General features: G+C 36.9%; 1 protein-coding gene across 2 annotated transcripts in view; it reads left to right on the forward strand.

Moving 5' to 3' along the window:
• The first annotated feature begins 249 nt into the window (after window positions 1–249).
• Window positions 250–15048, forward strand: part of LOC128985855 (E3 ubiquitin-protein ligase TRIM9-like) — a 131180-nt gene continuing 116381 nt past the window's right edge. Inside the window, exon 1 of one of the 2 annotated variants that reach the window (XM_054405799.1) lies at window positions 250–1127. In XM_054405799.1, the coding sequence (XP_054261774.1) occupies window positions 366–1127 (762 nt within the window). In that variant the 5' untranslated portion in view covers window positions 250–365. The remainder of the gene's footprint in view (window positions 1128–15048) is intronic. The other variant, XM_054405800.1, reaches the window with a different exon arrangement.

Below are 15048 nucleotides of genomic sequence, written 5' to 3' on the forward strand. Positions count from 1 at the left end.
ATTGCCCATCGTTTACAGTAGACACGAATGTTTTTTTTAACAATTGTGCACATTCAAGTAAGTTGACAATAACACAAGCAAGAAAACTTGTTACCTGAAGTGGCTTTTGAAATGGTCGGATATAGGCTAGATAACAGACCATTGCCGCTAATCGAATCCGGGGGAAGAGCACAGCTGGGAATTCAGAGGGATTTTCGTGCGGGAAGAAACAGTGCTGCCACCACTGGCTGGCGCTGCCAACGATCGCAGCGGCACCGGCCGGCGCGGCAGCGCGTCAGTCGAGTTCGGTCCAGTGTTGTGTTAACGTCGTGTTCGTGTGCTATGTCACCAGTGTGATTGTGTGTGGTTGTTTGTGTTGACGCACGATGGAGGAAGAGCTCCGTTGTCCGGCGTGTAAGCAACTGTACAACAACCCCGTACTGCTGCCTTGCTACCACACCCTGTGTCTCAACTGCGCCCTCCACCTCCAACAGAGTGTCTCGACGTCATCGTCCTCACAACCACCCTCAGAAGTGTCCTCGGACAGCCAGACAGCCCAGAGTACAGAGGAGGTGGACAAACTGTCTATACTCAGCGAGACGGACTCCGGCGTCGTGTGCAGCAGTAGACCCAACAGCTATGTCGGAACTCCTAACATGCAGGGCGTACTGTTCCCGCCGCTAGCCGCCAGCGCGTTGTCTCTGGCCTGTCCGGTCTGTCGGAAACTCGTCTACTTCGACGAGAACGGAGCTAACAATCTACCCAAGTACCGCACCATGCAGAATATCGTCGACAAATACGTAGAGTCCAAGAAACTGAGTCTGAAATGTCAACTGTGTGCGGAACAGCCCGGCCGCGACGCGACTGTTCTGTGTGACCAATGCGAGGTGTTGTATTGCGACACATGTCGTGACAACTGTCACCCTCCCCGAGGACCTCTGGCCAAGCACACGCTGCTGGAGCCCCCGGTCACTAGGGCCAAGTCCAAGGACCTACACTGTGTAGAGGTCGGCCACGGTGACGAGACTCTCAGTATGTACTGTATGGTGTGCAAGGTCCCTGTGTGTATCTTGTGTTTACAGGACGCGGCCAACAGACACGCCAGCCACGACGTCCAGCCCATCCTCAACATGTGCAAGGCTCAAAAGGTACAACCAGCTATCCAGTCATTCTAACTTTATCATTAGTCGTAGATCTCTAGATTGAGCAACAACAACAACAAACAGCCCATCCATGTGTGTGATCTCACTCGTTCTTACGGATAGGCAAATAGGTCTCAACAACAGCCCGTTCATCCACGGGATACAGAGCGTCAGTAGAACATTATTAACTCCATCATACCGTGTCCAACTGAGTGGTGAGTGATCCAGCCCCGGAGCCTGGTATAACAAGACACGCAGTAATCCCCAGTCCTCACCCATGCTATTGTGTAGCCACGGTGTGTATAGAGGGTCGGAGCGAGAGACCTTCACGGGGCGTTAGCCTTGTCTGAGATTGCACGACAAAAAGTGTTTTAAATGGCGCCCGGACAGTCTCTTTATCAGCGGTTACTAACGTGGCGAGAGGGGGAGGAGTGGCGTTTGCTTTAATTTATTAGACTTTGGGCATCTTTCAGGACCAAGGATCGAAAATATTAGAACCAAATTAGAAGAAAATAATTACTAGATTTATTCATAGTAGGCTTTGTGTGAACCTAAAAAACAAGCCAGGATGGTTCATTAAACAAAACCAGCGTTTATTGTAACTATGCTTTAGCAATAATTAAGTTTACCATGAGTCAAAATAATGCGAAATAAACCTAGGCCTAAATCGTCTTAAAAAAAAAAACTCGGATTTTGTAATATTAAAAACCGGTACACCGGCATATATTTAAAATATACCTATATTTACAATATGGGTCCGTAAATTAATTATCGGACGCAAATTTACTCATTCTTAACTTATGCCTAACTCTAAACTGTTTATTATATTTATCAGGTTTTTATACATTTGTTTAGTTAAATAACCTTGAAAAAAGTTCAGTTACAGAACACAGCAAAGATTCATCAGCAGTGAAAGCAAGGCCAGTCAACAATAACAAAACAAACAACAAAATAACATGGATAAATTCTTTCAGTTTCAGAACCATAATGTTATTAGGCCTATAAACTATGTCGTTATGTGTTATAACTTTATCATATTGTTTTATAAGTTGAAATCAAACAGTAAAACCCTTTCCTTAGAAAGATATTTTACTACAAGTTTCGAATATGAAAAGGTTATAGTGATATCTTTTTTCTTGAGTAGTGCAAGGAAAGTATTCAAGCCAATGCCTAAAACTGATATGGATTAAACGCGCTGTTGCGCTGTATACAGCGTCTCTCCACAAAAATATCGGAGTTATAATACGCGTCTACGCTAAAAGCGTCTTTGATCTACCAAGCCGCCAGAATGTGTCCTAATTCTTAAGAAGTTGGGTTGACATAAAATATTCAAGGCAGGAAATGGAAATATGTCCTATCTGAAAGTGCTTTTACAGACATTATACAGTTATAAACTTGTAAATCATTTTCTCGTGATGGAATTTACATCGTACTTGATAATGTATTGAAGGAAATGAATCATGAATAAACTGTTTTGATATTAGAGAAGACATTGCTGTATTGTTTGCTGTACATCCAAAATTAGTGGAATTCGTACATCTTTCGTTAAAGTATTACAATGTGTTAAATTTATTTTAATGTTTTTGTGAATTATCTGGTAATTTTATGAAGTTTCCAAATTGAAAATAAACAACATACCATATCAGTGACGTTTGTGAAATAGGAGCAGTGTTCATCTAGTTTACTACTAAACATTATTTTTGCTCTACAAATATAATCTGTTAAAACTTATGTGCATAGCAGTTTATTTTTCCTAAGAAACACTCATAAATAACTTAAGATCGCAATCTTTATCCACTGCGTCTTGTCTGTGCCCCAGTGGGAGGTCTTGTGGCTCTCGACATTGTTAGTGAATTATTTTACACGATGTTGTATTAGAAAATAATATATACTTCACATTTAGTTATCATATGTTGTATTAGTAATTTTTTTTAGCTAAACTCGCTACCGGTATGGTATATCCTTGTTATGTTATACGAATTCCTCCATTATGAACTCACTAATTTGTGAACTCCCCACTTTATAATCTCGCTACGTATGAACTCACTATGGTATGGACTCTATGCCAAGAACTCGCTACTTTATGATCTCACTACGGTATGAACTCACTATAGTATGGACTCTCTGTGCTATGAACTCGCTACTTAATGATTTCGCTATGATATGAACTCACTATGGTATGGACTCTGTACTATGAACTCGCTACAGTACCCTACTCGCTACTTTATGATCTCACTACGATATGAACTCACTATGGACTCTCTGTGCTATGAACTCGCTACCCTACTCGCTACTTTATAAACTCACTACGATATGAACTCCCTATAGTATGAACTTTTTTAAGCCATGAACTCGCATCCTACTCGCTACTTAATGATCTCGCTAAGATATAAACTCTATGGCTTGGACTCTCTGTGCTATGAACTCGCTACCCTACCCGCTACTTTATGTACAACGTTATGTAGGCCTACTCATTATATTGTGTACGCACAAGTAATGGCTGCTGAAACGTGAATCCACTGCAATAGAACGTGTTTTACGATTAATTAAATCCCTGTGTTGTGTTTGGTTATCGGGTTTCCTTTATTACATTCCTACAATACACAAACCGATCAACCTGTGATTACTTGATTGATTAAGCATAACAATGGTAATTTTCCTCTTTTATATCGGTCGGATTTATAATTAAATTGCATTATTGGTTGCAGTTGGATACATAGAAATGAATTGGCAACTTAAGCAAGCGAGTAAAATCTATCAGTATCAGGTATAGCGGCCTGGTATAGTGGTTAGAGCGTGGGACTTCGGTCCCTAAGGTCCCAGGTCCCAGGTTCAAATCCCGACAAATCGCTAATGTATTTTATCTGTGATAGTGCCGCAACCCCTAGGTCTACCCTGAAGTCATGTGAAAAACAATCTCGGGCGCGTGCCTAGGCCTTAGGACAAAAAATAGTATTAGTATCATACTTGAGTGTTATTGTTGTAGAACAAAGCACGAAAAGTAAAAACATTCTTATTTCAACTTGAGCAATGGGGAATGTTGCTGAAAGTCAACAGTCCCGGAAGATCAAATAATTTATACCTGTGCCGCTAGGTCAAAAACTACAATGTTTGCAGTGTCTGTAGATCAAAATTCCCAGTAAGTCAAATAGTACAGTCCGAGCTAAAAACGTGGTCTATGATAAAGCAATTGACTTATTGGGAATTTGACCTAATGCAACAGCAGTTTTAATATAAATAAATACGGTAAAATACAAGTTCAGTTTCGCTGAGTCAAAAGTGCCGGAAGATCAAAAGCAATAAAAGTGAACGTCGATTCAGTATAAAGTAGACCTCCTGCAACGCTTACTACACCAACAAAACTCGCTTTTAGTTACTTCGTGTTTTGTCATAATTAGAATAAAGCTAAAATTATCATATTTGGTACATAGCTTATCTATTAATGCTTCTTGCCAACTGTTTGGTCAACACTGTAAATAGGTATAGTTTTTGTAATAAAAAGCCTTTCGTCAAAATTTGTGGCATGAAATACACGCAAGGGCGATTTGAAAATTTCTGGTTATTATATACGTTTGTAAAAGGAGATCCATTTAATTTTAGAACTATTTTATGAGTTATAATGTAGTCTACACATAAACTGTGTAAACGTATTACGCCTCGGAAGGGTTGAAACCTGTCCAAACTATCATATATATTATTAAAACGTAAATGGGATTTTTTCACATTCTGAATCAACCAGTCGACGGATTTTCATTATTTTTGTGTTGAAAGAAAGATAATTTTGAGAACCAGGGAATGTCAAAGCCATAATTATAATTAAGGGTACCAGTTTTTTAGAAATTAAGTTTTAATTTTTTAAAAGTCTAGCAGCCGACGCTAACCTTCTAAGCTAGCTTTTAGTTCAATATAATTTGCTTAACATAACAGCTGTAAACATTCAGCATATGTGACACAAATTTAAAGACATATTTAGAGTTGACTTATTTATACTATGTGTAATGCTGACCATTGATACATTCAATTCTTAGGTATGAGGATGGCAGATTAATTAAATATGCATAAGTAAACTAGTAGGATGTTCAAATTAATTTTTAAAGGAATCTTTGTAATCATTGATTTGTTTTAGTCCCATATAATTTGTTTTAACCAACAGCTGGTTGAATGTAATATTGTTCTATATAACTATTAGGTTTTTGGTGAATTTTCCATATAGGGAATAAGCCACTAAACACCTGGACCCGGGACCGATTTAATTTTTCGTTTTGAGGTCCCTAGAGGCCAAAAATACCATCTGTTCAAATTCATATATACAGGGTGATCGACTCAAGGAGGCCACCATTGGGAAATCGGAAACGGTAAGAATTAGAGAAACCTTTAAATGGGGGACATTCCTTTATTTTTTGTGGCAGTTAAAAATATGATTTTAGTTTTTTTATCATGTTTTCGGATAGAATATGCAATTTTAAAACTTTTTTATCCTTGACATTTTTTCGATAACCCCACTCGTTTAGGAGTACAGCCTATGGAAAAATGACTTCCGGTGTACATTTTACATCATGTAGCTCCTAAACGAGTAAGTTTAGAGCAAAATTGCAAAAAGTAAATTCGTCTTAGAATTGCATCTACATTCCTTAAAGACTATAAAATAAAAAGTTTTCCACTTTTCAAGTTTGCCGCCATTTTTAAAATAATATAATTCATATTTTTAATGAATTTTATGGTCTTTTTTGGAATGTGGATGCAATTGTAAGACTTTTTTACTCTTCGCATTTTTGCTATAAACCTACTTGTTTAGGAGTTACATGATGTAAAATGTACACCGGAAGTCATTTTTCCATAGGCTGTAACTCCTAAACGAGTGGGTTTATCGAAAAAATGTCAAGGATAAAAAAGTTTTTAAATTGCCTATTCTATCCGAAAACATTATAAAATATAGGGTGTTCCATAAGAAATTTCAAATTTGGCCGCCATTTTGGAAAATGGCGGCTGAGTAAAAAAAAGAAACTAAAATCATATTTTTAACTGCCACAAAAAATAAAGGAATGTCCCCCATTTTAAGTTTTCTCTAATTCTTACCGTTTCCGATATCCCAATGGTGGCCTCCTTGAGTTGATCACCTGTATAGCCTATATTTATTTATTTATATATTTTCCCCGGGGGGAACCCCAGGACCCCCCTCCTTTTTGGGGGGTATTCCATACCCCCCAGGCCCCCGGTGACCCCCCCAAAATATATGTCTAGGACCGCCCTTGTCTTCTTTACCTATTAAACACATGGGATACAGCCTTTCTTCACTGATCACGTAATGCGTGATTTTCTATAAAGTCTTGGAAAAATAAAAGGTAAAATAGATAGAATACAGGTGTACTGTATGTGGTTTACACACAATGATATAAGCAACGGTTCTTGCAATTTATTGCTTATTGTTTTTTAGAGTTGTTTTCGGACTTACTCTGTTTTCGGACTAACTCACCCTCGTATAAGGTTGTCCACAGCTGTTAATTAATAGTCCATACAGTCAATTAATAGCAACAGAGGTCAAGTTTGGTATCAAGTTAAAGGTTTTATTCATAAAAATACATTGCCGCAAACCCAAACTCAAACGATGATGATGATGATAATCATGTTAATGATGTAGCTAAAACGTATCGTTTGAAATTAAACAGCTGAAAATAAGTGAAATAGAACAGGTTTTTGTTAAATCCATCAAAGTAAGTACTAATGCACTTGTGATTCCTCCCCCTTCGGTTTCATGTATTCCTCTCAATCAGTTCAAACCTAGGAGGATTAAACTATAATGTTAATTAATGTTAAATCCTCCTAGGTTCAAACCTGAAACACCCAGATCGAAACTCACCTGTCGTTATTTTAACATCGCCATATTTTTTTACTATATTTTTCAAAAAAGAAAGATTGTATTGATTTACTTTGGATTTTAAAAATGTGAACGTTTTATTTTATTAAAGATTTATATGGTGATACGTAAATATTGTGGTGTAGTAAAGTATATTATATTGTAGTTAAGTGTTAAATTTTGAAATTTTAAGGTTAATAGAGATGAATCTTTTTTAATAACATGGGTCTCTCCTACCTTAACATACATACCAAGTTTCATTAACATCGGTTGGAAAAGTGTAAAGATAAATATTTGTATGTAAAAAATACAAAATGGCGGATATCTGGTTAACGAAACGATTTTGGAAAAAATGTTACGGTATCCTTCATTTTCTGTTTATTTTGACCCAAGGAATTACTAGGTAAAATATCTCCCCGCTTATTTTTAACACCCTGTTTATGATGTATTCTTATTAATATAAGTGAAAAGTGTAAGCTGGTAATACAGAAAGATGTTTTATAAATAATATGAATGAACTGGTGATTTGTATATTCATATTTTTCTTGTCCTTAGAAGTGTAAATTAAAAGTCCACTCAGCAGTCCCATCGTACGATGTAGTTCTTTCTATGCGTTGCGAAATGCTAAATTTGCCGTCCTCTTCAACCCAAGTTATCTATTGAACCACTGATTGTAAAAAATTTAAAAAATATATATTTTACGCATCACACTTTTAGCTACAACTTTGCCACAGACAAAACCTCTCTAACCCAAAAACAAACAAAAAATCTCGCATGCTAACTTTTTCATGTTAGAAATCACGATTTAAAACTATTTCACCATACATTTTTCAATTTTTATTAATTAGATCGGTAAATAGTTTAAAGTTCCAACAAAATAGTCATTGAGTAGGACTAACCAAGAAGCTCTGTGCCAAATTTCAAAATTTTAGCACAACTTTAAGTACACCAAAACACGAAATTATTGAAGTCATGCGTCGAGAGGACTATCGTTGTTTTTAACAGATTATACTTTTGACCTTCCGGCACTGTTGACTCAGCGAAACTGAACTTATATTTTATCTTATTTCGTTATATTAAAACTGCTGTTGCATTAGGTCAAATTCCCAATAAGTCAATTGCTTTAACATAGACTACGTTTTTAGCCCGGACTGTACTATTTGACTTACTGGGATTTTTGATCTACAGACACTGCAAACATTGTAGTTTTTGACCTAGCGGCACATGTATAAATTATTTGACCTTCCGGGACTGTTGACTTTCTGCAACGCGTCCGAGCAATGAGAGGAACATTTTCTGGCGTGTAAAATATATTCTGAAAGTCGTAACCGTGCTGTGGCCCGCATTGAGTCGATGACCTATTGATGTGTGAAGCATGCGTCCTCAACCTCGGGCTGTATGTAGTGAAATACGTTCCATCCAGCGATCACATGATCAATATTGCTCTTATGTGATCGCTGGTTCCGTCCTAAATAATACATTAAGAATAACATTATTGATCAATCATACTAATAACTGAATCCCTTCAATTAGCCTAATGTTAACCTACTTCGAAATTCATATAAAGAAGAGGTAACAAAAATTATATTTCAACTTAAGTCAGCTATTAAACTAGTAGTGCAATGCAAATTAAGGTTCTTATTATTACAAGTAACTGATCATTTAATTTTTAGCGAATTTCCCATATAGGGAGTAAGCTATTACCGTAGGTCTCATGGTAAGACCTAGACCCGGGACCGATTTACTTTTTCGTTTTGAGGTCCCCAGAGGCCAAAAACACCATCCGTTCAAATTCATCTATATAAATAAAATTAGAGTTTTGTCTGTACATTGCTTAGAATAATGAACTTTTTGGTTATTTTTACATTTCATAGGTCAGAGAAACCGAATCAAACCTTATCTCAATTTCTGTCTGTCTGTCTGTCTGTCTGTCTGTCTGTCTATCTGTCATTCTCTTGGTAACGCTAAAATACGCACTTTATTACAACTACTCCTCAATAACTATAGCACTGTCCCGCCTGAAACTTATTTTCCAAATACTATACATATATGAGATGGTTTTAGACGTATTTCATCGAATATGAGACAGTTAGATATTTAACAGTAAACCCTTGAAAATCAAGTTTTTGTCGATTTTTGACGTGGAATTTCTGGAAGCCCATGTTAACCTTATGAGAAATGAAATTATTGAATCTTAACAGCTGTTTCAATTAAACAAGTTGGTTCTGTTCTGTGATGTTCAATAGCATTAAAGTTACAAGGATTACCAACAGGGTGCAGCACTAGCACTATTATTTCTTTTACATTTATGACAACAGCTAATTTGCAACCTGGAGGCGAGTGAGCGTAGCGAACGAGCTAACCTGAAGGCAAGTGAGCGTAGCGAACGAGCTAACCTGAAGGAAAGTGAGCGCAGCGAACGAGCTCCAACATACAGGTGAGTGAGCGTAGCGAACGAACTTCAACCAGGACGTGATTGAGCCATGCAAACGAGATCAGATAGTAAAAACAAAAGTAAGCCTACCGTTATAGGATCGACCGGCAGACACAGAGGTAATTTAACCTTTTATTGATTGTCATACCGATCCGGAACAACAAAAAACAACATAAAATGAAGCTATGTATAATAGTTTGGCCAGCATATCTTAAAATATGCAAACCAACTGCTGTTCTTTATATAAGAAGGTTTCAACTGAATATTATAAGATCCCCGTGCGTAGAACGGGTACACAGCTAGTATATATATATATATATATATATATATTTATATATGTGTCCGTTAGCAAGATAACTCGAGCAAAATTGATCTGATTTTGATGAAATTTGGTACAAACGTGTAAACCTACATTTATTCGAACGAGTTCGCGAACCAGCATAATCGGACCATGGGATCAGGGGTTTATGGGGGGTTTTATGGGGTAAAAATGGGTTTTTCTCATTTTTGACCCTAAAAACTTTAAATTTCTAAATTTCTCTCTGGACCATTTTGAAGAGCTTAAAAACAAATAATTTAGTATATTGAAGTGTTTTTGAATGTTCATTGACTACGGAGAAAATTTAAAAAAATGTAAATTTAAAATTTCCATGTTATTCTTATGGAGAATAAATAAACTGTTCTAGTTTGCTTGTTTATGGATATATTTTAATCAAATTTGGCAATTTGGTTTATTTCATACTAAGCTATCAATATTTCAATTGAAAAAACACACCTCAACATCTTCCCCGTAGCAGCAAACCTAACTACTCACTAAAATTAATGTTATTTAAATAGGAAATAAATCTGAAAATTTATAGGGAATATTTTAGTAGAAATCAAGCCGGGTAAATTGAAATTCGCTTAGTATGCAGGTTTGCTGCGACGGGGGTGTTACTTATTAATTAGTGGCAAAACCATTCTTCACATTTTCTTAGTCAGTTACAGTGATAAGACTGTGCTGGCCAGCCTTTGCAGTTTTAATCAATTTTATCACTTTTTATTCTATTTTAATTATTTTATCAACATGACAAGATTCGTTTATTGTGATTTTCCAGTATTTTAAAGAATCTTTTGACATACCACAAAAGAGCCAATATAACCACAGGCTTAATGGACATGACCTGACGAAGTTCTAAGGAACAAAACTAGTCATACCAACAACTGTGGTTTAATAAGCTAATCCTTTTATTCTATCAAAACCATTCTCTGTGCACTCATTTTAACAGAAAACAAAACCTAAAATCTCACAGCTTACAACAACCTGAGGCGTCTAGCATTCCTCTGCCTAACAGCTAACCAGAAAATTGGTCGATTATCAATAATCTTGGGAACTTTGAATCAGTAATAATTTTCTTTCGACACCGTCACACCTAGGCTATAATCCCGCGCTGCAACCTTCCAATTTCCTCCTGAAGCATGTTTATCGTGGTCCAAAATAAACAAGGCGCGGGCGAGGTAATCCTATAGAACCGGTTACTGCTCAGAAGCGGTTGCACCATTGAGGACGCGTTCAGACACGAGAAGTGTGTACAATTATAAATATGTCTTTGACGGTTTAATTGTTTTCTAGTAAGAAGGTTGAACCGTGTACTGCTTTTTAACAGGGTGTCCACATTCTGGAAAGTCAGGGATAGTCATGGAAAGACATGAAAAAAATGCTGGTCATTTACAGTCATGGAAATAGGGAAAAGGTCATGGAAATTCATGGAAATCCCCAATGATAGGTGGACTTCAGGGGACCTTTCAATGCTGTAGTCGGCCGTAACCCCGACTATTGTAGCATTTTTCAGAATTTTTCACAAATATACGACAATTCAATTTATACAGTTGTATTAGTTTATGGGTTTGAGCTTGCATTAGTTAATTGTTGTACCTATTGTACTCCATTGTTATCTTTTGATACATATTTCAGTATTTTCTGTGAAATAACTTGTCCAGGCAGTATTATTCGTATGTGTGTGTTTTATTATAATTTTCAAGTAAAGTTCGAGAGTAATGGAAACCAATGGTTAATGGTCTTGGAAAGTTGTGGAAATTAATGGTTAATGGTCATGGAAAGTCGTGGAAATTAATGATAAAATTTCTGTGCACACCCTGTTTAAGTGGTCCATGTTTTAAGATTTTAAAATGATTAATCACAGGGAGAAGAAAAACATGCGTGGGTTTTATATTTGTCGTATTACTTAGAAAAGGGACTAATATGTTCTTTCTCGTAATATGATTGTCTTGGAACTAACGGCAGAAATTGAAAAACAGCTTTGTTGTAGGGATATAAGCAAACACTTTTTAACAAGCCTGGTTTATAAAGTAATACGGTAATCATCTAAAAATTCAGATAGCTCCCTACAGTTAACGTTTGCCAAAAATATGTAGTCTGTACAGATTTGAAGTCCAGTTACAAAAAAACACTTAGCCAACTTACGCGTTAACTAACAAGATTATTGAACGTTCCTCTACAAAAATTTAAAAATCCCCCTGGCTAGAAAAACAGTAACGCATTGATAATTTTTGCTCCCCCCCCTGGTTAAGAAAGGAAAAGTAATAATTACCTTTACCATACTAATTTACTCTTCACGTACATCAATCTACAGGACTTTCTAAAACTAACTATTTGAAGTAAAGTCTAAGTCTAACTTTGCTATGCTATGCGTTGTATTTTGAGTGACAGCATACACTAATCTCTAAAAAACTAATATCTAAATTAACACTACTCAAAACACGATTAAATCAAACCTATCATCTAGCATATGGGTACGAGGTTTACAATTCAAATCAGCGTTTAGCATTACGTAAAAAATGACCGGCTATGCTAGTCAGCGGAATTAATGATAACGATATAATGACCAGGCAGTAATGTAGGCCTAATGACGTTTATATGTGATTGCCTTCCTCAAGGTCGGCGACTCGCGACTAGTCGACGAAGCCATGTTTTGTGCGGTTATCCTGCATTACACGTGCTTGAGGTAATGGCAATTTTTGGGAATATGATGGCTATTCATTGGGGGTGGTCATTTATTTAAATCATTTGACATTTTTAATTGTACATAGACTTTATTTAGCAAATTGAATTTAGTTGATTTACTCGTCAATTGCACTGTTGCATCTTACAGTGCACGCCCTTTCTGTATTAGAATTTTTATTCACAAGATTATTTCACAGTTAAATTCAACACTATGGATAGAAAATATTTAGCAGACAAACCATGTTAAGGACAACTATCTGCTATGCTATCAAACAGTTGAATTACATTATAATTCCACCGGATTCTGTATCCAGGCCTACTCAGATATAGAAGAAGGTAAGGTCCCTGTTGGTACTACCCCCTTCTCGTACCCTACACATGACCGCGTTAGATCGAAACATAAAAAAATAACTTACAAATTTAAATAATTTTTTGACTAATATTATAACTTTCCCCTTGATAATTAGGAAGTTTTTTTAAGATAATCTCTTCTTTCCGTAAAGGTCCCATTTGGCAGAGAGTTAATTTTTGTTGTTCCTATGGACGTGTTCCTGAAGTTTCCGAAGTAAATTAAGTCACTGGGGTGGTTCTACAGCTTCAGCTGGGGTAACCAGATTTTGGCAAATAAAACGCTCAAAGTACCCAAGACAATCTTTCAGCCTCAGAAGGTACAAGGAATCCGACACCCAGTATAGAGACCCGGTTTTGAATGGCGACTGCGGTGTGCGGTCCTTAGTCAGAAACCGGTTAGTTCTCGGCTCGCTGAGCCGCCCCATAATGCACTGCGGTCTCGTGCTCACACTCATGTGGCCTGTGCTTCACGCACGGTGAGTCTGCACAATTACCTTCCTTCCGTGCACTGCATTAATGCCTTCGCGGAAAGCACACGTTGAAGCTGTGAGCGATTTAGAAATGGACCACATAATACAAAGTCCCATATCTGTTTCAATATCAATCTAATAATGAACTCATTGATGAAAAATTTTAAATTCGGCCACTCTGAAACCGACAATTTTTAGTCGAAAGACAGTTTCACTTGGCTACAGTGTTCTCTGACCACAATAATTTTCCTCTAAAATCTCTTGTTCAAAGCCGTTCACTCGTACACTTCTCATTACTCACAACGTTGACACAAAATTCAAAACCAAAGTCACGGAACGTTTAGTGTCAACACAGTCTTGAGGCATTACCGCAGTTTGTTTAAACTGGACCGCTGTTGTGTGTGTTTAATTATTCATGAGTGTGTGCTTGTGTGCGTCGCCTTTCTCCGTAGCTAGACAAAGTGGTCCGCTGGCTCCAGTTTTGTCTCTTGTAGAAGCAATGGTGTGTGGGCTTCTCTGTGCCACGATGTCGCAACTCTACTCCCACCAACTGTTTTTGGACAAACACGACTATTGTGTAAGACTCGTGCACTATGTTTGGTCCGCTTCCTTTAGTTGTATCTTCACAAATACACACAGGAGATTTTAATGACTATTGTGTAGGTCCAGCAGTAATCCGCTCAAACCAGGAGGTTGCTGATTCTATACTAATCGTGGTCAAATCTGGACGCAAATGATATTTGTTGTGATCAATATTAAATAGGGTAATGATGCTACCTGACGAAAGGTCGACGTTTTATAGTAAGAAGTTGTAAAAACTAAAATAAATGCCAATGACGTAATAAAATAAATACCCCCGCCGCAGCAAACCTGCCGACTAAGCGAATTTCCATTTGTCTGAATTGATTTTCAGTTAAATATATTTTTAATAACATTAGGTTTAACGAGTACCTAGGTTTGCTGCTACAAGGAAACTAATAAAGTGTGTTTTTGAGTAAAATATTGATAGCTTAGTATCGTACAAAATAAATAAATTTGCCAAGTTTGATCAAAATATATCCATAAACAAGCAAACTACAACATTTGACAATATTCTCCATAAGAATAACATGGGAATTTTAAATTTACAATTTTTTTAATTTTCTCCGTTAGGCCTACTAATAATCGAACAAAAATACTTTTATATACTAAATTATTTGTTTTTTTAAGCTCTTTAAAAAGGTCTAAAGAGAAATCGGGAAATTTTGTATTTTGAGGGTCAAAAGTGAGAAAACCCAATTTTTACCCCATAAAACCCCCCGTAAAGCCCCGTTCCCATGGTCCGATCGTGCTGGTTCGCGAACTCATTCAAGTTTATCCCGCTTTACACCTTTAAACCAAATTTCATCAAAATCGGACAAAAATTACTCAAGTTATCGCGTTCACGGACGTATATATATATATATATATATACTAGCTGTACCCGCGGGCTTTGCCCCGTTTAACTTCTTAATTTTCAAGATGAGCTCGTTCGCAAGGCTCAATTACGTCCTGGTTGAAGTTCGTTCGCTACGCTCACTCACCTTTAGGTTGGAGCTAGTTCGCTGCGCTCACTTGCCTTCAGGTTAGCTCGTTCGCTACGCTAACTCGCCTCCAGGTTGAAGTTCGTTCGCTACGCTCACTCACCTTTTGGTTGCAAATTAGCTGTTGTCATAAATAAAAAAAAAAAAAAATAGTGCTGCACCCTGTTGGTAATTTTTGTAACTTTAATGCTATTGAACATCATAGAACAGAACCAACTTGTTTAATTGAAACAGCTGATAAGATTCATTAAT

This window comes from Macrosteles quadrilineatus, unplaced genomic scaffold, assembly GCF_028750875.1.
Source record: "Macrosteles quadrilineatus isolate MER2022 unplaced genomic scaffold, UCM_ALF_1.0 Scaffold_2__2_contigs__length_208266976, whole genome shotgun sequence".
Taxonomy (NCBI): Eukaryota; Metazoa; Arthropoda; class Insecta; order Hemiptera; family Cicadellidae; genus Macrosteles; species Macrosteles quadrilineatus.